General features: G+C 40.0%; 2 protein-coding genes across 4 annotated transcripts; one reads left to right on the plus strand and one right to left on the minus strand.

Moving 5' to 3' along the window:
• Nucleotides 1-301: 301 nt before the first annotated feature.
• Nucleotides 302-10,266, minus strand: aifm1 (apoptosis inducing factor mitochondrion associated 1). 3 transcript variants are annotated; one of them, XM_046411021.1, is made up of 20 exons: nucleotides 9,744-10,266; nucleotides 8,329-8,459; nucleotides 8,100-8,220; nucleotides 7,414-7,521; nucleotides 6,256-6,327; nucleotides 6,003-6,074; nucleotides 5,831-5,902; nucleotides 5,296-5,417; nucleotides 5,049-5,179; nucleotides 4,567-4,657; nucleotides 4,303-4,387; nucleotides 4,145-4,221; nucleotides 3,868-3,976; nucleotides 3,670-3,777; nucleotides 3,470-3,558; nucleotides 3,249-3,389; nucleotides 2,770-2,912; nucleotides 1,148-1,272; nucleotides 864-1,051; nucleotides 302-765 (listed from the first exon to the last, which is right to left on the minus strand). In XM_046411021.1, exons 1-20 carry the CDS (start codon nucleotides 9,829-9,831, stop codon nucleotides 694-696), a joined length of 2,145 nt encoding a protein of 714 aa, XP_046266977.1. In that variant the 5' UTR covers nucleotides 9,832-10,266; the 3' UTR covers nucleotides 302-693. The 3 variants fall into 3 exon arrangements, with proteins under 3 accessions (XP_046266977.1, XP_046266976.1, XP_046266978.1); XM_046411020.1 differs by having other exon boundaries at nucleotides 6,256-6,330; XM_046411022.1 differs by lacking the exons at nucleotides 5,831-5,902; nucleotides 6,003-6,074; nucleotides 6,256-6,327 and having other exon boundaries at nucleotides 9,744-10,258.
• A 2,984-nt stretch (nucleotides 10,267-13,250) lies between these two features.
• Nucleotides 13,251-23,351, plus strand: gab3 (GRB2 associated binding protein 3). The gene is made up of 10 exons (XM_046409839.1): nucleotides 13,251-13,454; nucleotides 16,124-16,424; nucleotides 18,445-18,601; nucleotides 18,705-19,129; nucleotides 19,295-19,344; nucleotides 20,194-20,440; nucleotides 20,688-20,778; nucleotides 20,893-20,977; nucleotides 22,030-22,149; nucleotides 22,375-23,351. Exons 1-10 carry the CDS (start codon nucleotides 13,278-13,280, stop codon nucleotides 22,489-22,491), a joined length of 1,770 nt encoding a protein of 589 aa, XP_046265795.1. The 5' UTR covers nucleotides 13,251-13,277; the 3' UTR covers nucleotides 22,492-23,351.
• The last annotated feature ends 250 nt before the right edge of the window (nucleotides 23,352-23,601 follow it).

The following is a 23,601-nucleotide window of genomic DNA, read 5'->3' on the forward strand; positions in this document are numbered from 1 at the left end:
GATTGTACTTCCGCACACTGTAAAAACATCCTTGTCAGGTGTTATGTATACAAGCCCGCTTGTTCCCACTTAAACCAACAATAAGCACTTTTAGACTTTTAACATCACCTCACTCAATTTAATAGTGTCCAGTCACTACATGTACAACTCGAGTGAATTTACCAAACAGCATGCAATGATTAAAATGCTCCAGAACAGATGAGCTCAAGCACATGGACTTTAACAACCGTCACAGCTGCAGGTCAACTTGTCTGTCATCAGTGCTATTATCTGGGAGCGAAGCTGAAAATAATACGATCACTCCGATTTAAAAATAGCTTTTATTGCAGCTTCGCTCACGACAAGCTGCTCTGATCACACAGAGGAAGGCAATAACCCATGCTCAACATTTTCAGCCTGTTGGGGGTGGGGGGGCAGGCAGACAATCACATTAAGAACATGTTTTTTAAAAAAAATGAAAAATAAAGAAAACATGAGCATCAAGTTTGGTGGAAGATGAGACACTGAATTTTCCCGAATAAAGATGGAAAGTCCAACTATGAAAATATTTGCAGTGACACGACACAGTTTACATTAATTCTCCCATTTTGCATGTATGATCAGGGGTGTCTTCAAGAGTGTGGCGATGTCAAAGTTCAGTCTTAACATGAAGCCCAACTCCCCTCCAATAACCGAGCAGCAGCTTCCTCCATCTTAATCCTCATGGATATTGAACAGCTTGGCCACTTCATTCAGATCTGCGTGTTCCTCTCCGTCCTTTATAATCTGCAAATAACAGATATAAACCATTGAGAATAACCAAATCTCCATTTTAATTGTGTCTGTGGCACAAAGTATCTTTCTTACAAAGTGACAGAACGTACCTTCCTTGCAATGGGCATCCTGTTGAACACGTTCCACAGGATGATGCCCACCACCACTTTGTCCCTCAGGTAGAAGATGACTCCTTTCCCATAGTCGTCTTTGTGCTCCACAGTGGGAGCAGGCGATGAAGAGGCTACTGGGCTGATGGCTGTGTCCTCCGTTTCACTTTCTGAACGGATCCCGGTTCCTGCGACACATTTAAGGAGCAAGATTAAATCTGATCCTCGGTTCTCAAATTCAGCGTATATTATTGCTTTCACAGTTATACAGGGAATGTTCCTACCTGATTTCTCTGTAGCAGCTTTAGGTGTATCCTTGGCAGTAGCTTTGGCAAACACTCCCACTGTTGGTAGGCTGCTGTCAACAATCCCAATCGCCTCGTAGCCTACATCTGGTCCCAGGTCGCTCCTGTGTTGCAAAACATGTTTAAGGAATAATGTGACTCAAAGCTCTCAGAACAATAAGGATCAACTACATTTTATATGCAAAAAAAAAACTGAATTTTCAAATTTGTGTTGAAAATAGTTTCGCTGAAGTTCGTCCTCCAATGTGGAGCGCAGCAACTTCAAGATTTTAAAACTTAACCATAAAAACAGATTCCAGCACACACTGTGTATATGTTTGTGTGCCCCACACTGCTCCAAACAAACAGGGCACTTGTTAAAAACTTAGCTGTAAACTTCAGTAACAACAGGGACACCCCACCTCCACCTGATGAGTCTCAAGCTTGCTAATGACCTGAAGTGATATCACAGCCAACTGAGCTTGACACACCTGCTGTGGTCATTCAGCCCAGAGAGCCTGTACACTTAATGTGGCATCATATAGAATAATGTAGACGTATGATTCATCTGTTGGCACTTATTCAGTGTAAATTCCTGTTGAACCGCTGTTTATAAAGAGGTTTTTACTATTACTCCAGCAACAACAGACTTCGAGTACAAACATCTTCAGACTTAGATTAATTGTTTTTTTTTTATAAAATGTTTAATATTTGAATTGTTTTCAAGATAGTTAACCAAAAATTCACAGTCCACATACATATGTTTGAAATGCAGTAATTTCCCAAAATGCCTTTGATTTAAAGTTTTCGATGAGGAACAAAAATGGAATATGAAACAAGCGATGTTTGTATGTTTGGAACAAGTTAAATATGAACATCCAGACCTGCTGACCTTTAGATGAACTAAAGATGAACTGCTGCACTTCTGCACACACATACTGACATTCATAGGAATATCAACATAACATCTGAATAATTATGTTGGTGCATAAACCATGATAGTTTGACAAATGGCCCTGTGGGGGTTTTTTTGGGCTGCAGTGAACTCATGCTGTCAGCAGTGTCACATTTCCTCAGCTGCTAAAAGATGCAGTCACAGCATTTGACTGTGTAAGTGCAAGCCACACTCTACACTGTAGTTCAATTTTTGGAAACTCCCTGAATATCTGGACTCCCATTGTGATGATAGCAGTACTGTTTTTAACAAAGTTAGAAAATTTGGGATGGGCTTAAAAATGTTTCAGCTCTCTGCTGAAGACTCTTAAGGCTCCTAATGTCCTCTAAAGGCGTTTTAAATATTTCAGAACTTAATGGTATTCAAGGCTTCAAAGCAATCATGCATGTTCAGCTGACTTCTAAAAGGATTAAATCTGAGTCATTTGCAGAATTGTACATGCTGCCCCAGTGCCTGCTCATTTAAATGTACTCAATGAACGTGGACCCGTGCAATAAACAATTCAGACGTGCTCTCGCTTTCTGAAAAATTTCCCTTCATTTCCACTTCAAGCTGGTTTGATAGCTTGCAGCCACAGCACTCTTTTGCAAACCGTTTCAAATTTGTGACCCATGAAAGCCTTGAGTTAGTATCACTAGCAGGAAATAGGAAGTACAGCAGTACCCACCAGAACATAGACTGATGCCAGTAGGGTTTGTTGGCTCCCGTCATGTTCTCCCCTGCTAACCTTCCACTCACAACGGCATGATCGTGATGCTCCACTCGTCTACGTCCCAGCCTGATGTCATAGAAACACGCAGCATCTCCTGCCTAAATCCAGAGTGGGGGAATGAGGATACGTGGATTAGAATTTATAACCCTGTTACAGCTGCATTACTTGTCTACAGGTGCATTGTTACTGTAGCATGACCTGAGTGTGACTGAGGAGGGCACTATAGTACAGGATGAGGCTGAAAACGTCAAAGACATACACAGAACAAATAAGCCTTATATGCAGCTCACATTGTCCTCCAAGTCAGAAAATTTCCTTAAGCAAAGTCCTGGACTCATAATTTCTAACTTGCTTTCTAAGAGAATAAGAACAATAGCAATTCCCAGAGAGTCCAGCAGCTGAGTTGGCCCTGTCCCTAATGAACATTAACTTACCACCCAAATATTGGATCTAGCTTGCAGCTCTGCATTGACCCGATAGCCACCAAAGTCAGAGTCCACCTCCAGACCTGCTGACTTAGCAAGGTCAACATTGGGCTCCAAGCCAACAGCAGCGACAATGTGATCGGTTTTCACCTACAAGGTGAAGCACAGCATAATCAGTAACTTATCCATTTCTTGAACTGAACTGAACTCGTGCAAAAACGTGGACCTACCAATCGACCATCCTTCAGCTGGATTTCTAACTTATCATCTTTGTGGGCCACAGATTTCACCAAAGCTTCCGAGATGATTTTTACACCCTCTGGAAAATAAAAAGGAGAATACTTAATAAAAGAAGAAATGACATGACAAAGAAATGATAATAAGACAACCAGACAATTTAGACATGCTAGAACACAAAATGGACTTTAACCTTTCTTGACTTTTTCAGTTGTCCAGTTGCTCAGATACTCAGGCAACACTTTTCCCATGTTGCCCTTCTCAGGGAACATCTGAACAACCTCCAGGCCAGACTCATGTGCTGAAAGAAAAAAAAAAAAGAGGAAAAAAATATTACAGATTAAATCCAAAACAAATGTATTTGGATAAATCTCAGTATTAGCAGTCTTACATCTCCTGCCGAGGGCACAGGCCAGCTCGCTGCCCAAGAAGCCGCCTCCGATGATTGTAACGGACTGGATATTTCTGGAGACCTTATCCAATGTCTTGAAGTCGTCAATCTGTGGTGAACAAAATTTATACCAAGAATCCAAAACATTTCCATCATTTCATACCGTTGTTCTTGCTCCTACAGCTTAACTATAACATGTTTTCAGACCAGTGTACTACATGACAGAATATTCCCAAATTGAAACACAGCTACTGCCCCCCTGTGGCTAAACACTGACCTTGCGGAACAAAGTCGTTCTCTTCATCACTTCCTCTCCTGCTCTTTCAATGACCTGTAGATTTCTTGGCACTCCACCTGAAGAGAGCAGTTCAAATTAGTTTCCACAAAGTTTAAGAAACATCTGGGGACAAATGCATTTTTTAGTGCCTGGCTTACCTGTAGCAATCAAACACTTGTCATATGAAATCTCAGTATCATCATCCAGTTTTACTTTGTTTCCTCTCACATCCATGTGAACCACCTAAAATTGGATTAAATCATGTATTTATTGTCAAAAATCTCATTCAGTATAGTCAAAAAACAAGACATCCTAACTTCCAGTATGAATAATTTATCCAAATGCTATCTTGTATTATATATAATTGTGAAGTCGGCACACTTTAGTGTCTGACTTTTAAGTGAAAACAAATACAAACCAACCTTTTTACTAGTGAGAACAGCCACTCCTCCATTTTCTGCACTATTCAGTTCTTCAGGTGTAATATAGAATGATGCTGGCTGAAAGTAGATACTGCCAAATAAATACAAAAGGTATCAAAATCATCATTAATCACAATCACATTTTTCTTATGGTGTATAATGTGGGGGGAAAAATTCTTTGGAACAGTATGGTACATACTGTAAAAAGGGAAAATTGATAGTCACAGAGTTTAGTTGTTCATATTTCACATAAGCAATGATGAATTTAAAAGAAAAAGCCAGGAACAGAAACTTAAATTCTGCAATGAAAGCAAACAGTCTAACTGAATCACTGTAATGGCCACACATCCCAGCAGAGAGAGACAGATGTTGAGACAGAACAATCAGACAGATGGACAGGGACCAGAACGAGACAAACAGGAAGAACGCAAGGCAATATAGGTGGATAAATCAAAAGCACAATACAGGAGTTTTAAACACACCTTCTTTCCTTTCCATTCCACTGTTTAAAACGCAGTGTTTCCGTAACACTGGGGTCATCAGAGAACCACAGTTCTTTAGAAAGTGGTGGTCTCATGTATGGAAGGTCTGGCTCTTCAGTCACTATCAACACCTGACAGCAAACAGGTTTAAAAAGGCATTGAAGTAAGCAGCGTCACTTGGCAGACAGAGCAATTAAGGAGAAACTCAGGTACAAGGAGGTGGACAACAAAGCAATCTCTGACTGACCCTGGCACCTGGGTCTCTGGCTCGAATGGACCGGGCAGCAGCAAAAGACGCCGTACCTCCACCAATAAGGAGGTACGGCGTGTGTGAGGGGACCTTGCTAGAGGCAGGTGCGGAGTCCTCTCCTGGAGTTTACATGAGCAAGCGACAGCGAGCGTGACAGAGAGAGACAGAGACAGAGACAGACAGAGAGAAAGTGAGAGACAGAGAGGCAAAAAGCAAAAGTAGGAGGGAGACAAAGTCAGTTCATAAACTTGGATACTCATCAGCACCCATCACTTACACAAATACACCTGACAGGAGTACATGGAAAAAGAAATTTAACATTTCATGTGAGATTAACCATTATCATTACAAGAACCCAAACAATGTGAAGCAGAAATGAACAGGCAGGGAGAAGAGCTGTAATGAGAAAAAAAATGTTAAAAACATAAAGGGAAGAAGAAGGTGCTGGTGAACTTAGCATTATCAAAACTGAAAGAAGTATCGGTGTCGTGTTTTCCCGCTTTCCCGCTCCAAGGCTGGACTATGGTCTTACCACTCGCTGTCACAACTTCAGGCCGAGGCTCAGGCGGCTCTGCTGTGGGCCTTTCTGCTGCTGCTGCGGGCTCTGTTAGTATAACCGGAGCGTTAACCAGTTAAGATTAAACAAACCCTCGGTGGTAAATGTGCATCACTGGTTCCATGCACAGGTCTGACTGAGTGCTTACCACTCTCCACAACGGGTGCAGGGGGCTGCTCTATGAGCTCAGGTGGGGACGGCTCAGAGGGGGGCGATGGCTCTGGTAGTAAAGTGGTAAAGTTACCTAATACAATCTAATGTGCATCACAGATAATACGTGAAATCCGTCTTGATTTTTTTTGTATCTACTCCACAGACTCAGGTCATACAGCAAAGTCCGGCACTTCCAACAGAATGAGTAAATTAATTACATCAGACTATCCTTTCCTCTCACAGCTTACCCTCCTCCTCAAATACAGGTGCAGCAGGTGCCTCTGCTGCTTCCTCTGGAGGTGCATCTACCACTGGCTCATCTGCTGATGAGGGCAATCAGTAGCATGGATTAAGAAGCAATACTTTACAAAATTACTGAAGGGGGAGACCATTGGGATCCATGCATCTCTTCAGCTTTACCTTGGGAACATCTTGCAGAGCATGCACACTAACACAGTAACAACTGGAAGCCGCCTGATTTGTGATGAACTTGTACAGAGACGTGCACACTGTATACGTCATTATACCAGAAAATATGACATTTGTTATTTGAACAAAATATTATTAGGAACCCAAATGTGGAGTCGTGATTATCGCCGCTGACAACAGTGTCCAGGCTGATTTTTACTCAAGCGTGTCTTACCACATTAATGTTTATAACAAAGCAGTCCTTGGTTAGTACAAAGTTGAAAATAGGCCTTAAACACAGCATGAGAAAAGTCAGGGCAGCTTCCAATTATGAACACTGTAACATTGCAGTCAACAGTAAAACAACCTTGTCAAGTACTAACCCAGGACAGTATAACACATTCAATTTCAGTTCCATTTTACACCTCAAACATGACAACAAAGCAGATCAGGAGCCGACACATTTGTTGAAAGTAGTGAGAAGTCCAACGAAAACAGAGATAGTTACAGTCCACCATGGAGGTGAGTGTGTGAGTCTCCAAAAGTGTACTGAAACTGTAAAGGGTTAATTTACACGTTTACAAGGTGAGAGGACACAAAGAAACTGAAACCCAGCAGAAGACAGTGCTGAGTATGACACATGCATCACAAAATACAAGAAAAATTAGCCCATGCAACAAAAGACACTGTTCATGCAGTAAACCTCTGGATGTAGACCAGACAACACAGGTCAGGAATATCCAGGGGGCCTCATGTATAAAACATGTCATCACCATGACGATGTATTTTTAACATATCAATGATGTAGGACAACGATGAGCAGGGTACAAAGAGGTGTTTTACACCCTTTTTTTCACTAAACTAACTTTACTGGTTGGCGGAGCCATTTTCTCTTCAAAGGTTAGCATGAGTATAAAGTGCAATGGGAAACAGAATTCCACACCTCATACTACTTCACTACATATACATGTGGGGGTATAGAGAAGTATGTACACAACCTGTGGGCGTTTCAGTGGTTTCACTGGGGGCTGCAACCTTTGCAACAGGGGCCGGGGGGCTTGGCTTCTCTGGTTCAGGTGCTGCTTGAGGTTCTGGCGCAGGGACGGCTGGGAGAGAAATGGACAGAATTATTTTTAGCAGCGAAATTATTGACTTCAGACAGACATTCAGCATCAGTTCTCAGGTGAAGTTATAAGAAATTCAGATGGTTTACTGATCAGGTAGGAGAACAGAGTTAAATGAAGGTTATTTAAATCAATCCACCTCCAACTTAAAAACACTTGTAAAGGCAGTTTGTTTTCCTAAGATCTGCTGTTTACATGGCAGTAAAGAGGAAGCTAATTCACATAATGCAGAGTCAGCAGATTCCAGGCCCACACTTTCACAAAATCACCTTTAACTATGATTATTTAACTTTGATGTTTGTAGCTCGTGTAGAAGCTCTTCCTTCACTGTTATGAAAATATTACAATTAAGTTTTATTACCCATTTAGTTTGACCTATAAAGGTCATCTACATAGAAATGAGAGAGAAATCACTCACTGTCTTAGTTGCTAAAACAAATAAAACAATCAAAACAGTGATTTTTTTTAATAGATCATCACTGTATTACACTGGACTGCTGTGGCTCTGATACTGTGGGAAATGTCATTAACACTAAAATCAGCTGATAAATATTACTCACCAGGAGGCTCTGATTGGATGACTGTGACTGGTTCTTTTGTGGCAGCTTTATGTGTTCTTGATGCAATTTCATCAATACGCTCCTGATATCTTTGTTTGTCTGCCTTGAGATGTCGGTATGCCTGTGAAAACAAAACAAAAAGAGTTCAACTGATTCTGCCAAGGCATGAATATCTGCAGGCTAAGAAGCAGGGCTGTACCGTACGTTATGACAGGCTAGGCTTACTCACATATATTCCAGTACCAGCAATGGCTGCTCCCACCACAGCGATGTACACCAGGTTTTCTCCACCTACCCCTTTTGGCCCGGTGGACATGTGAGCGCCAGGTACGCGCACTGGTATTGCGACATTACTTAACCCTGAAAACAACATGACACATAACACATAACATCTTACTTTGCTACTTGGTTGGGGTAGACTGATTATCGGATTGGCCAGCTATTGGATCCAATATTGTCTTTTTTGGATGATTTGTTTGTTTCTGTTGTTTATTTGTTTTTTTTTTCCAAATGCAGATAAAATAAATTAATTTTAAAAAATGTGCAATTTTTTACTCTGGAGTAAAAAGTTATAGTGCAGTAGAAGTATGAAGTTGTAAAATAAATAAAAATCAAATTCTCAAGTATGAATACCTCAAAACTGTACACGTGTCCAGTACTTGAGAAAATGTAGTTAGCTGCATCCCTACTTATTCTAAATCTTGACGCTAAGAATTTCATTTTTACTGCAAATGTATACTGGTTCAATCTATCTATCTATTATCGGCCTCATTAATTACTAATAATATGTGTTGAAGAATTACAGCGTTTAAACACTTTGTGTAAGTGCTCCTGACTATATGTCACATCACATGATCTTCAGTGTAAGTATATTATGCTGCTATACAGTGTAATATAACATCACTACATGTCAGCATGAACTTTGACTTGACATTCCCCAAATTACACTTTGGTGCACAAGAAATCTGATGCTTGTTAATTAGGTTAATTAAAGAAAGCACACACTTAGTTTGAGGAGGGTTTAGAGGCTTGAATCCTCATTATGATCACCCTCTTTCATGCACTAATTTCCTCTAATAACTCTCCGCACGCTCTCTTTTCTTTATCGTTGTACCTTCAAGCAACCTATGGCCATGCTGTCCAAAGGACTCTATATGTACCTGTTGTGCTTTAGCCCTTCATGGTAAGGGGTTAGAACAACCCCGTGACCCAAAAAAGTCGGCCTGGGTAAGAACAGCAAAATCTGACAGATTACAGAACATGAACATGGTGACACCTACAAAAACCACACTGCAAACCAGGGCAAACTCGTCAGAACCATGCGTGGCAATCAGTTTTTATTCACTAGCGTTGCTTTCGGGCATGTTGCAGGAAAGAACTACAAACAGTCAAGTGCAATATGGTTTAAATTAGCTAGTTATCAACATGTCATCCACTTCAGCTCGTTACTGTTTGCTAATCAGCGTTAGCATTATAACAGCCAAACGAAGGTCAGAATAGTGAAACTAAGCTACCAAACGTTATCCTCTCTCGCTCAACAACATGTCGAAATTCTTTGATATTATGCTTCCAGACATGCGCGCGTATGTCTGAATTAAGGCCAGCTAACAAGCAGACAGCAACTTGCTTTAACTATTTACTTACCTGTTCTTCTCACATTCTGCCGGCACACAGTGGATGAAGCTCTGACAAGGGGTGCAAGCTTTTTCCATACAGTTCTACATTTCAGCATTGTGGCTCAGCTCCGCTGTAACCGTTCCCAGTTTGCTAGCCGACTTTTCGGACAGGACCACTAGCTATGTAGTGCTAACTAAGTCCAACAGCCAGCTCAAAGTGACAACTAGCTGCACCGCGCTGCACGCCAAGGCCAGGGACAGGTCATACGTTTCAGGGGAATCATGGGTAATTGCAAAGACTCTTTTACCACGTGAGATTGGTCACATCTAGAAAACCAAGTGGGTTAACGTCATTGGAGGAAAGATGGCGTTGCCCAAGATATGAGTGCTGAATACAAATCAGTTCCATAAAGTCTTAAACGACTCAAAATCGTTTTTGTTCTTATTTTTGTGCAGTGATGGCTCACAATATTTTTGTTATTAAATGACCAGCAGCCACATAGTTAATGTTAGCGTTATTTCAGATCTAATCTCTGTATATCAGACCTCAGCTCTGTGTTACGTGCTGTTGCCCTGAGTAACGGCTGCTTTTAGCTCCAGTCTGTTTTTCAAGACTCTTTACGGTAACTGCCGTAAACCCGGTTCTCGCTTTTGACTCAACGTTAACTTTTTTTTTGGCGCAGATCAAATGCAGCCACAGCGGACTGCTGCCATCCACAGTTTATTTAACATACAGTGATACAATTAGTTACCGATTTCCAGGCACTTTTCACACAGGCGGAACGGAAGCTAAAGAGACGGGTCAACTGAAAAGAATAATCAATAGTTTATAGTTTCATAATAACATCAGAATCAGAATCAGAATCAGAATCAGAATCAGCTTTATTTGCCAAGTATGTGTGACCATACAAGGAATTTGACTCCGGATTTTTCTCTGTCCTGTGCACCATACAAAATACAAAAAAGCAATAATAATAATAAAAGAAGAATAAATATTTACAAGAAAAAAAAAAATATATATATATATATATATACATAACCTTTTGTGTAAAATAAGCAATCATACAAAATGATCTGACACGGATAACACGGATTGATTTACTAAATATATGTCATTCAAAGCATGAGATAAAAAATAGAACAAGAGATAAAATGTTTTTTCTAATTATTTTCATACTGTCCTTTGTTTTGGAAATAAAATATGAGCGACATTATTAAGATATAGCATTGTGGTTATGCAAATGTTGGTTTAAAATAAGTTATATACACAAATCTTAATTTCTATTTTCACTGAGTCATGATTTCCAGATATGAGTGTGTCCAGTGACAGACATCAAATACATGTAAGTCTTGATGTCTCCCTCTGGTGGTTGCTGAAAAAATTGGAGAGAGATGAGTTTGAGTGTGTTTACGGACTGACTGCAGTTATCTGCGGAATGCTAATTTTGAACGTTCATAGTGATGTCTTCTGCTAAAATGGCCTCTGTTTCTGCGTCAGAAATTGTTATGGAAGTTGATTATTCGTGAGAGGAAATCGTTTTCAGTTCGCTTTCATTTATGTACTTCCCTCTTAGGAGGAAATCTGAAGAGATGTGGATGACTGGTGGCACGTCAGTGTTTTACTGAGAAGATTGAAACAGAACTTCATGTTCAACAAGCCATTGTGTTGCTTTGTTGTTTTCTTATATATCATTGGCATGTGAACATGTGATAATTATGTAACAGTTAACAGTTAACTGTATCCTACCACTGTTAATACTACTGCTGCCACAGCTACTATTACACAACCACTACCTTTACTTTTAGAAGTTCTAAAAGAACTTAGAAGTTTTATTTTTATGTAAATTTTATTGCATACACATATGCAAAAAACAAAGATAAAACAAAGAAAAGAAAAAAGAAACCTAAATGAATAAAAATAACATTTACCACAGCCTGCAATTTTCAGAAAAAGAGTCCAGGAAAGATGATAATACACACAGACTCTCTCTCTCTCTCACACACACACACACACACACACACACACACACACACACACACACACATATTCAATCAGACATATTCAATTCATTTCAGTTTATATGAGTTGGGATTAATGCTCAGAGTTAATCCACCACTCTGTAGTAACTCTGAAATTTCATACTTTCAATGCGCTAACCCTGGTTGTCAGATTTTTAGGAAACGTGTGTTGTTCCCCTTTAATGTAGAAGAGAGGCTTTAACTGGTAAAAAGCTGTGTTGTTGTCTGTACCACTGCGTTACTGTTGGGGGTGTGTGTCTATAATCCACTGGAGTAAAATGCATCTTCTAGCAACATCGGTTTTGTTGCACTGTGAGGGGTTAAGATCAGCAAACACATTGCGATTTAATGTCCATGTGCCAGCTTGTGCAGAGCTCTTGTTAAATATTTTTTCATAAACATGCAGGGCAAAGCCATATTCAGTGAAAATAAGCTCCCTCCCCCTCCTTCTTCCTCTTGTTGAGATATGTTATGGCTGTTTGTTGAGAAGCTGTGAGTATTATTATACTATTTGTATTACATTATGCTCATCATTAATGACTATCTCTTCAAAAATGTCTTCTAACTTAGTTTTTTTTATTATCCCATTTGTGATCCATATTGAATTGCATATGAATTGTGATCCACTGAGCAGAGCAGGAGGATTTATGAAAGGGCCCCTTACAGCTTTTCACAGAGTCACCCTGAGTTACTGGGCAAAAAAGCAGGAGAGGTACCCCCATGTCACTGAACACCTCATAGCAGCCTGCTCACTGTGGCTTTGGCATTACTGGGATTTTATCATCTAGGGCCTTGATTGTTGTAGGAGCTGCTTGTAGCTTTGTAGCTGCTTTGAATGAGAAAAGTTCATGGAATGCTTACATCTGTTTAGACAATAAAATAGTAAACATTCGCCAAAGAGCTGAAATGAGAGTTGAGAGTTCGTGTTTGCCTTTCCTATCATTTTAAAATGTTTCTCAATTTTAAAGTGGGGCTGTTAAGATATTTTACTTTGGAAACCTGTTCAACACCTTGTTCATCACCTTCAAATTGCAATAAGCTGAGCACTGGAAGACAAGCCGAATGATGTGTAAATCATTCAGATACCACTTATTTGACTGCACCAAGACCCCCCCGAAAGCTCGTGTGGAAATAAGCTTGTATTAGTTCATTATTAAGCATTAAAGAAGGGAAGCTCTCCAGTTATCCTCTGTTAAACCCACTTCTTGTTTCTGTAGGGTTCAGAGACATCGTTAGATCACCAGACAAATGAGCGTCATTACAACAGCAAAAAAGAAAATCTTCAAGTAAGATTTTATCAGCATGTGACTCAGCAGCTGTATGTTAGTCAGTCAGTACAGCTCAATCCTCAAACCTGTCACAGCTTATAATGCGTTTTTCTCCTTTAAAACCCCCACAGGCCAGCATCCACTTGCCCTGAGCACTTGAGAAAACAAACACATAATTCTCTCTCTCTCTCTCTCCCTCTCTCTGTCTCTCAGTGTGATCAATTTCTTGACTTCCTCCTTTTGAAGAGGCTAGGCTGAATACCAGAACACAGGATATGCTTTGCAGTGCTCTCAGTTTCACAGCAGCAGCAGCAGCGGCAGCAGCAGCAGCAGCAGCAGCAGCGGCGGCAGCCCAGAGGACGACACACTCTGCAGTCAAGATGAGTACTGGAGATGTGGTCTGCACCGGCTGGCTCATTAAATCCCCCCCGGAGAAGAAGCTAAAGAGATTTGTGAGTAGGAGTACACACCGGACGCCTGTTTACGTCCTCTGGCTGCAGTAATGTCAGGTCGTGTTGCTGAGCCTTGCTCGTTTCAGAGTGTGTGTGCATGTCTGCATGTGTGTTACGATGTGGGATGGTGATTTAGAAATATACAGTGGATTTGTACGCTTTTGTTAAAATGAGCTGCCATTGAGTCTCTCTTATACCATCTTCCTCATTTGTATAATAATGTCGTACTTCAGTGTCTTGCATGTGGGGGAACTTGATGGTTGTAACAACATGTATTACGTATATGATGTGTCACAAACTGTAGATGTACTTCAGACATGGAATGTACGAATACTGCAACTATATGTAATTCTCTACATGAACAGCACACAGTCTTTACTGGGGTTTTTTTGTAGTTGTCGGGGGTCATGTGATGACGCTGGGCTGGCCACCCGCTCAGCTCCGTGTGTGTATGTGTTTGTGTGATGAGCGTGCATATTGTGAAACATGGGAAGTAATGTCAGAGGCAGTCAGACACTTCAGACTTCAGTGGCAAGCAGAAATAATCCAGTTTTATGATGGCAGTTTGCACTTCCTCTATACAAATGGAGACGGGACATTTGTCAACACAGTTGCAGGGAATGGGTTGGGGGGCACCTGCGTTGATAGGTTTCGGGGCGGGAAATAGAAACTTATTTTAGCACGCTATGCAAATGCTGTTGATGCCAGAGAACATGTTTTTTTCTGTTGACAGTCACACTATCTCCTTTAGTATTCAAATGTCAAGTACAGGTACATACCAGTATGAAAATGTTGTTTTATCTGGATCAAATACAAGCGACGGGCTTCAGTGTAGTGCTGTGTTTGTTTAGCCGCTGTGTTGCTGAATTTGGCCACAGCTCCTCTTCTCTTTTTTTTTTTCCCACCCTGACACCATGTTTAGAAACGCAAGAATCGAAACAATTCAGAACGAATCCTTCCTGATGTGGAACAAGTCATGTTGTCTCATTTTCTGTCAACATTGCAGTTCCACTTTCTGCCGTGATAAAAGTGCATTTAACAGTCGTCTTCTGTGTCCAGTCCACTACAGTGTGCTGTGAAGATGGCCCTTACTCAACTATTTCCACACAACTATTTCTTGTATTCAGACTTATAAAATTTTTTGTCATATAATAGAAATATAACCTTCCACCACACACACACACACACAGGCCTTTTTCACAACGGAAAAGCACAGTTGTAAATAATAAGATTAATTAGCTGGATTGCATTTAGCTGCTTCAGATTCATGATCCTGGCATTGTGAATGTTGTCTCACTGTCATACTGGGACACTTGAATAGAACAGAGCCATTGTTAACGTTATGAGTAACGCTTGCTTTTCTGACTGCAACAAATCAAAACGTCTGCTGTGAAAAATTTGTTGGAACTATAAACCTCATCTTGAGCTTGAACTTTCATTGTTGACATTAAAGCTTTGACTTCACAAAGTCTTAACTCGAGGTCCACTTGTTAGCATTTTCCAGAGATTTCAACCAGAGGTCCATACATAGGTCACCTAATGACAGCTAAGGTCCATGTGCTGAAGAAGAACAAGAGATTTGGTTTAAAGCTCCGAGCAAACCAAAGCCCAGCTTGCTTGTTTTGTGATTCTCAGATTAGACATGTTCTTGTATTAACCATTCATGTCATCCACAGCAGGGAAACATGAAAGCTTTAGTGATTCCAATGATTGGAAGTCCACCACTGAGTGCTCTGTCTTTACTTGCTTTATATTTTTTCTGAAAGAACAAAATAAACATAAACTAAACAAGGATCAGCTTCTGCAGTCACCATCTATTTCTACTAGATGCACCTGTTTTGGAAAAACAACTTATTTTAACATAGTACAAGCACGCCATACTCCAAACATCTATAGGATCAAATTGTCATCTGTCTAGTTACGGTTTCCTCTTAAATGTGGCAATGTTATTGGCAGTAAATGTGGTGTGTCTAACCATTTCCTGGTATCATCTCAAAAATTGCTAACTGACTTGTGCAGGAGCAGATTACCCACATGCAAAAAGTTCTCACACCACAGAAATTTCAGGAGGGGCTCTGTCCCTGCAACACTCACAATGCCACAAAAACCAACTGTGAATATGATATCAGTAAACATCTTATGAAGTTTACTAAACCATTACTCTATTTAAACATAAAATATAACACCAACACGACTGGGCTGACCTGTATCCTTTGTGTCGTGAGGGCTCATGCAAACGCACTAAAAGTAGATCTTATGAAGAGCTGTAAGTATGTGTTAAGTATTACGTTTTCAGTAAGTCCTCACTAAAAAGCAGTGACCATTTCAGAGTGTCGTTGTTGCTGCACATATACCTCTTTCATTGTGTTAGACATTTTCTGCTAAATACAGTGAACTTCCTCTTTTCTGTACTTCTGGGAAATTTCATTAAAGGTTCCTCTATACTTGCCATATTTAACGCAAAAAATTGAGTGTAAAGTTGCCACGTTAGCTGTTGTGAGCTGTGATCTAATTCCCATGACTGGTCATGACTAATAAAGCGGTCGTGGAGGGAAAAGGGAGATGGTGCAGTCAGAATTGGGCAGAACTGGTAACATTAAAGTGAAAATACAAAGTTCAAACTTAAAAAAGTCACTCCATGATGACCTGTTTGTTCCTTTCTCCTGCAGGCATGGAGAAAACGCTGGTTTGTGCTTCGAAGAGGTCGCATGAGCGGTAATCCTGATGTGCTGGAGTATTATCAAAGCTGTAACTCCAAAAAGCCCATCCGCATCATTGACCTGAAAGAGTGTGAGGTGGAAATGCTGAACGGGCAGCTCAGGATAAAGCGAGACTTCCACGGGAAGCACCTCTTCGTGGTGAAGACTTCCTCTCGTATTTTTTACCTGGTGGCCAAAACTGAGGAGGAGATGAACAGCTGGATCAGCAGCATCAGTCAAATATGCCACTTCGGGAACCAGGAGGATGCCGGTAAATGCACAGAAAAATTTTAATGCTGTTTGGTTTGAAATGTGGTTGTGTTAAAGCTACACGTGACTTTCAATTTTAAAACGCAAACCTGCCTCACTGAAAACCACAAAGAAAATGGAACAAAACAGAAGGTAATTGTGTTCAGTCGCCATAGTTCATCGGCGTAGTAGACTCACCATGCTGCTGCTTCAGAAATCGGTGTCACTTTTCCCCACAGAGGAAGCGGTGAACTGAAAATCTTTGAATGAGGTCAAAACTAACCATTTCTTTGCTGTGGCGTGGTGTCCTGATCAGCAGAACAACAACACACAGGTGCAGTGTGCTGACAACTCATGTGATCTTTCACAAGTAAAATCCACAAATTGTGCATTGTTACATCTTGCTGCAAAAACATCCAAAGTTCAGCATTAACTGAGAAACTGTGAGGATATGCTGTCCATACAGGTGTGCTGATACTGCACTCATGTCACGCTACTTCGTTTTAATATTTCATTTTACACATTTGTATAATGATACACAAAACACCTAAAATATCCCCGTCGTGTCCAAGGTTTGATTATTTTACATTTCAATGTAGTGAAACAGTGTGGAGCGTTTATCCCTAAATTTAAAAAACACCTGAGGGAAAACGTAAGTGAAAATCAAGATTTAAAAACAACAAACTGCAATGTATCTGAATAATCTATGCTGGTGCTAAACATCATGTCAGCTCAAGAATTTAAAACAGTTTTAACACCACTTGCTTTCCATCGAACTGCACTCCTAACCCACACAACCTCACGTCATGACATTGTGGTTCAAACCATTTGATAAAAATAATTTCTGGTCCTTTTTTTTCCCCCCACCGTAAAAACAAGTTGCATCATTTTAAACTGCAGTTCTTCGCACAAATTCTCTGGAATATAAATTTAGATGAAAGTTCCAGACAAGCAGTGGGCGTGGTTTAATGACTGGAAGACAAAACGTGACCTCGTGCTTTATCACAAAACAAACTGTTGTCTGTGGGCTGATTTTTCCAACCCTTCAGAGTGTCGTTGCTGCTGCTTGCGCAACCCGCAGCCTAATGTTGCTGCTGTATCAGAAGAGATAACAGCAGATCAACGGGGCACGATTCAAATTAACAAAGAAATAATGAGAGTTTTGTATCACTTCCTCGAAAGTACTTTGGGGCTGCCCAGAATTAAATGTCATCATGTGTCAGCTGATATTTTAAATATCTTTAAGTGCTGCTTTTACTGCCTCTCATTGGCCTGCCCCCACAGTGTATTTGTGAAGAGACTTGTGTCTGTTAGAACGCTGGCATCTGTGTGAAGGAGATAAAGCAACGGCACAAAGTTGCTGATATGTTGTCCTGTATGTTGCCGTAAATCAAAAAATATGCATACACGTAGCTGATTGAAATGCACATCCCACACTCATAAAACTATGATACCAATTGTTGCTGTAGTTTGTATAGAATTTCAAATTAAAGTTCTGCTGCTTTAAGTTTTCAGACAGTGCCAGATAAGCAGTAGATGCTGTTTGGATCCCTAAAGAGCTCTGTGCAATGGCACCTCATAACTTTTGCAAAGGAATTTAAAAGGTCATACTGTGCCGACAAGTGAGCACAAACATCTTTTAAGGGAAGCAAATATTTCACAAGAACATTCAAAGACTGTTGGATTTTTTTTCACTCACGTTGTTCTGCAGAGAAAGCTTTGACTCAGTGGCCTTGAGTGAAATGGTATGAGACAAATTTCTGAACGACGGCCAATCTGACTAAAAGACTGAAGATCATATAAACAGAAGACGGAGCAGGGCTCACATGTGTCTACTTTCAACGTGCATGCAAAAGATATCAGTCCTGTCTTTAAATTCACCTGTTCTGTGTGTTGTCAGTGTGACCACAGGCTGGGAGAAACCTGCCTGTGTGTTTGTGTATGGTTTTGTCAGCATGAAGCCAGTTTTCTTATCAGTCCTTAGTGCTTGCAACATTTCAGAAACTACAAGCTCCCTGTCCCTCCCTACTTACTCTCAACAGAGAGCTCAGAAGAAGGCTTTCCTCCCACCCCCACCTCCCTCCAGCCATCACCAGACAGCTCCCACCGGGCATCTATCTCAAGCCAGCCAGATTCCAGTCATCCACCAGAATACCTGCTTCTGTCACAGTTTAAGACAGGGAGTGTACGCATTAGTAGGTATGTACAATTTCTGAAAGGCCTTTGAGACAAGATGAAGTGATGACAACACTTCATGTTTAACAAATACATTGTTTTCATTTTTTTCCCTCCATATTTGTAGAAATGACAGCTTTTCAAACTCTGAGGTCTCCCTGGAGCAGAGATCATTGGATGATGCAGACAAGGATACCGTGCCCTCACCTCTTTACACTGACTCCTCTTCATCCTCCGTCTCTCATCGTACCCCCAGTCCATCTCTTTTTCTCTCCGGAAGATTGACTAACCCTCCTTCCAGCGCTCCATGTACCTCCATGGCTTTACCTAGTGTCTTCCAGTTTGACAAACCTTTTTCTTCTGCATCGTTTGAGGCAACGAGTGATAGACAGACACCTCCTCCACTGCCACCCAAGCCCAATCACTCATCAGAGCAGCAACGTGATGAAGGAGTTCACAGGTCGAGACCAATGAGTGCACGGAATTTCTCAAGCCACTCTGAGTTATTTTCCCGGAGGATGACTTTCTCAAGCCTGGACCATCTCCGAATAGGTATGCCTTTGATCGGAAAGCAGTATCACAGTGTGCCTAATGCAAAAACTGAGAGAGTCCCGGTGTTAATATAATGGGGCAGCATACAGTTGAGAGTTGACGTCTGATTTTAATGGTGGAGAATGTTAACTTTCGTCGTTTTTCAATAATATCTCTCTTTTTTAGGAGATGGTGATAGCAGGTTGATGAGGAACAGGAGGCAGAGTCTCAATTTGGTAAGAGAATCATCAGCGGCCGTAAAACAGGTTCACAAGATCTTAATGAAAAAATGTCTCATGCCTATACTGTATTTTGATATTAAGGGAATTTTCTCGCTTTTTGGTCAAGCGTTAGATGAGAAGATTGACACCACTCTCATGTCTTCGCCCCACAAAGCAGTAATTTTATTCAGTTATCCCTGCTGTGGGTAGGTCCAATCCATGTCGAACACTCTGTATTACCTTTAAATGTATTAAAAAGTGTAACATGAGTGTAGGCTATGAATTGTAAGTGTACAATTCAAATTAGCAATCAGTAATTTAAAAAGGACTGAAAATAGATATTTTAATAAAAATTCATTTCAGACACTTCTGTAAAGAATAAACTTCAATGGGAGTTTGACGAATTTAATAGAAAGGTGCTGGAATGAATGGACTGACATTAATAATCCTGGCATAGATCATACACATGTATCATACACAGTAATATATTTGCCGTCAACGCTCTTACAACTATACAATCATTTAAAACAAGCACATGTAACCTTCTGTGACCACTTTTTGTGTATGTGCAGAACATATCAAGCAGTCGGCACCGATCAGGCCGAGATAAGACATGAGAGTTTTGCTCATTTCTTCTTACTCTGTTGAACTTGCCACTGTAGAGTTTGAAAGTTTTCAACTTTAATGACTCAAGTGGTGATGTCATATGTCTACCAGGATTATTAGATTATTAGAATAACATGAAAGATGCTATCACCACATCCAAATTCTGCATACAGCAGCTTCAAGGAATGTCCCAGCTTTGACCGTAAATACAGTACACAGTGCACTTGTCTGATCTCACGATGCTTTCTCTTTGAACAGCCTTGTTTAAGCACTGTACGAGTTCAAAGCTATCAGGATGAGTCATATGTCCCCATGGCTTCTCCTTCTCCCACTGTTACCACCGTTGACTGTGATGGTTACATCCCCATGAGCCCCGGGACATTCTCTTTCCTCAATACAAACTGCAATGTTGAGTCCTCCGCAATTCTCAGCCCACTATTGTGTCAACCTGCAGATTTTCCACCACCTCCAATTCACCGGCATCTCAAACCTCGCTTGAGGAGAGGTGAGAGCCATAAGATTGGTTCATGTTACATTTTTGGCACTGTTACTCTGTGGCTGGGGGTCTTAACCTTTGTCTTTGTCTGCATGATAATTCACAGTCATACAATAAAGTCATTTGTATTGAACTGCTAATGATACATAGCTGTAAATATCATTACAGGACTCTTGCAATTATCAAATACACAGACATTTTTTTTTTACGTGTTAGTGTTTGAAATCCAATAACATTGTCCTTTCTTGGTTCACAGCTCGACCCCCACCTCTTGACTTGAGAGGTCTCTCTACAATCACAGAATGTCCCACTCAACTACCTTTGAACAGAGCAATGACTGAATCATGGTGAGAGGAAAAAGTCTCTAAGCACAAAGTCTTTCCCTTACTGTAAATAAACGAATGGACAATGAAGATAAAAGATAAAATAAACAAGATCATGTTTTTAATGTATACTTGCAGCTTTGCAATGAACTGTTTATCGTCTGAAAGAAGACTTGAGAAAGGGGACCATTCAAGAGATGAAGACCCAAGCTGTACAGCAATGGTAAAATTTCTATTTGTAGCAGTGAAAACACATTTATATGTGAAAACATAGTGTATAGGCTGATTTGGTCATACAGTTTTCTTAATGCTTATCAGAATTAACAGAAGGACACCTTTGACTGTGCATTTTCAGAGCTTTACAGTAGTGACATCGATTCATCTGCTAGTGATTCTTTCAATGTGATCTGGTCTATAGAGAGAAGCTGGATTTAATTTTCTTTCTCCATAATTTAGGATCTACATATTACTGATTACAATTGATCACTGAAAGAAGCTCTGAGGGTAATATATATTAACTGTAGCTCACATTTTTACCTCCTTTATCATATAGCTTGTATTAACCAAGTAATCATCCACTTTTCTGTTACATCGAGCCCTCAAAATTGTTAAAAAAAAAATGATTGGAACTTGACGTACTCAATGTCACTTTATTAGCCATTGTGTGGGCAGAAATGCTGTTCACTTTAATATCATCAGCATATAGTCAAAACATTCTCTAGACCATTTTGGACTCCAATCTACTAGTTTGCATTGAATAAAACACTAAAAAGAACCGTGTCTAAGATTCCTGTAGTAAATATCCACTGAGCTACGAATGTTGGTGTCAGAAGTGACTGTGCATTTTTAAAATATTCTGCTCAGCACATTGTAATTACACTGGGGATCTACAGGGTGTCAGCATGTGTTACACTGTTACTGGAAAGGGTGCATATTTAATTGATTTTCCCAGAAAAAGGTTTGAAGTAAAGCAGATTAGTCATGGTATTAGTGAGCTGGACTCTCCTCCTGTACAAAAACATGCTGACAGGGATCAAGTGGCTGCGCTCTGGACAAGTACCTTCTTATGTTTGCATAAACTCATGAACAGTCTAAGGCCTCTTTTTATTCAATCAACGATTTACTGATAATACAGCTTATGTGAAAACTGGAATTATATTATTGAAAATATATTATTAATATTAAAAACTGGAAAAGCTGACCTTCAAGATTAGATCAGTTAAAGTGGTAAGGTAATGACTCAGAAAAGTTTTCACCTATGTCTTTCTCTAACAGGAATCAGTTCAGCAGTTCTGTCTTACATTTGACGGAGCCGGTCAAATGCTGGCAAGAAGATCAAACCTCGACTATTTGTCTCTGGATTTCAATTCTGCATCCCCATCTCCTGTGCAAAAGGTGTGTTTTCGTCAGATTGTAGAGACTGTATATAGTAACAGACTTCTGAAGAAAAATTATTTAATGCTGTGCAGAACATCCTTTCGAATGAGAAATGCATATGTGCAAAACAACTGTTTGTTTGTACAGGCATAGGAGAACCTTGTTAATTTTGGAAACTGCTTTTTTATAATGTAACCACATCACATCACTGTTTCCTCATCTCTCCCTCTTTATGTCAAGCAGAAGCCCTTTCTGTCTGATGAGCACAGAGTGGATTATGTGCAAGTGGATGAGAAGAAGACTCAGGCACTGCAAAACACCAAAATGGAGTGGACAGACGTCCGGCAATCAAAAACATAAATGGAAAATATGTGATGAAAAAATAAACTGGGAACACTTGGTTTTAAGAAGACTAACAAATAACACCAGCAAGGAGGACACACATGAAGAGGACCAAAAACCTATTTAAAAGCACTTTGGGAAACTGCAAATAAAAGCACAAGAGTAAGTAAGCATTTAGGAGGTGGAAACACAAAACTGCACTGTAAAAACTGAATTAACTCTGTAACGCTGTACTGTATATAATACCACATTGTTCACTGTATAACAATAATTTTTACTGTAGCATTTTTTTCCCCAAATTTTGGAAAGGGCATCATATTACTTCATTGTTAAAAAAAAATCTGGGAGACATGCTGTAAATGTATGTATAGTAAGTGAGAAGACGACAAATATTTTGATGATACAGTGTGTGTGTGTGTGTGTGTGTATGTATGTGTGTGTGTATGTATGTGTGTGTGTGTGTGTGTGTGTATATGTATATCCCTCACTCTGTGTCATGGACCCAGTCCATAATTTTAAGTTTTCTCTTTCTCCTTCCTCCTGCGGCCTTCATATTGAAGATGTTTTTCACTTGTTTTGGCTCTGTAATCACACAAAGAGATTCTGCAAACAAATTAAGGACACTGATATTACATCCATGAGTCAAAATTCAATGGAAGCAATCCACAATTTTCATGCACAATATCAAAGTTATTTTGAAATAATCTCCTCCTCTTTTGACCAAAAAGGCTGTTACATCTAAAGTCTTTTTTATTTATTGAATTCTGGTTATTTATTTAATTGTAATGTGCCATTTGTCTTGTGTATGTGTCTCTCGCCTTGGCATCTTTCAATGTCTATGTCCTGGTAAGTATAAATAAATTTTATATTTTAAAATATTTAAAACTCTCTAAAGGCGCTTTCCTTAATTCACAGGTTACTGATGATTTTCGTCTCTACACCTAGGCCGATAATAAACACTCATCTCGCCAAGGTTCTCTTTCTCATGCAAAGAAATGTGTAATATAATGTGTAAACCAACATAGTTTATCTAGATAGATAGATATTATTATTTTTCTGTTGTGTTTGTGAATAATATGATTTCAAAATTACGCAAATGGACATAAGGGCTTAGGACAAGGAACTATC

The sequence above is a fragment of the Scatophagus argus genome, chromosome 14, assembly GCF_020382885.2.
Source record: "Scatophagus argus isolate fScaArg1 chromosome 14, fScaArg1.pri, whole genome shotgun sequence".
Taxonomy (NCBI): Eukaryota; Metazoa; Chordata; class Actinopteri; family Scatophagidae; genus Scatophagus; species Scatophagus argus.

Coding starts and splice junctions, on each gene's coding strand:
- gab3 (XM_046409839.1), top strand. CDS start 13,278: ATGCTTTGCAGTGCTCTCAGTTTCACAGCAGCAGCAGCAGCGGCAGCA. Junction 13,455..16,123: donor AGAAGAAGCTAAAGAGATTT/GTGAGTAGGAGT, acceptor TTTCTCCTGCAG/GCATGGAGAAAACGCTGGTT. Junction 19,345..20,193: donor GGAGGCAGAGTCTCAATTTG/GTAAGAGAATCA, acceptor CTCTTTGAACAG/CCTTGTTTAAGCACTGTACG.
- aifm1 (XM_046411020.1), bottom strand. CDS start 9,831: ATGCTGAAATGTAGAACTGTATGGAAAAAGCTTGCACCCCTTGTCAGA. Junction 4,388..4,566: donor CTGTTCTCACTAGTAAAAAG/GTTGGTTTGTAT, acceptor ATCCAATTTTAG/GTGGTTCACATGGATGTGAG. Junction 1,052..1,147: donor AGCTGCTACAGAGAAATCAG/GTAGGAACATTC, acceptor AATGTGTCGCAG/GAACCGGGATCCGTTCAGAA.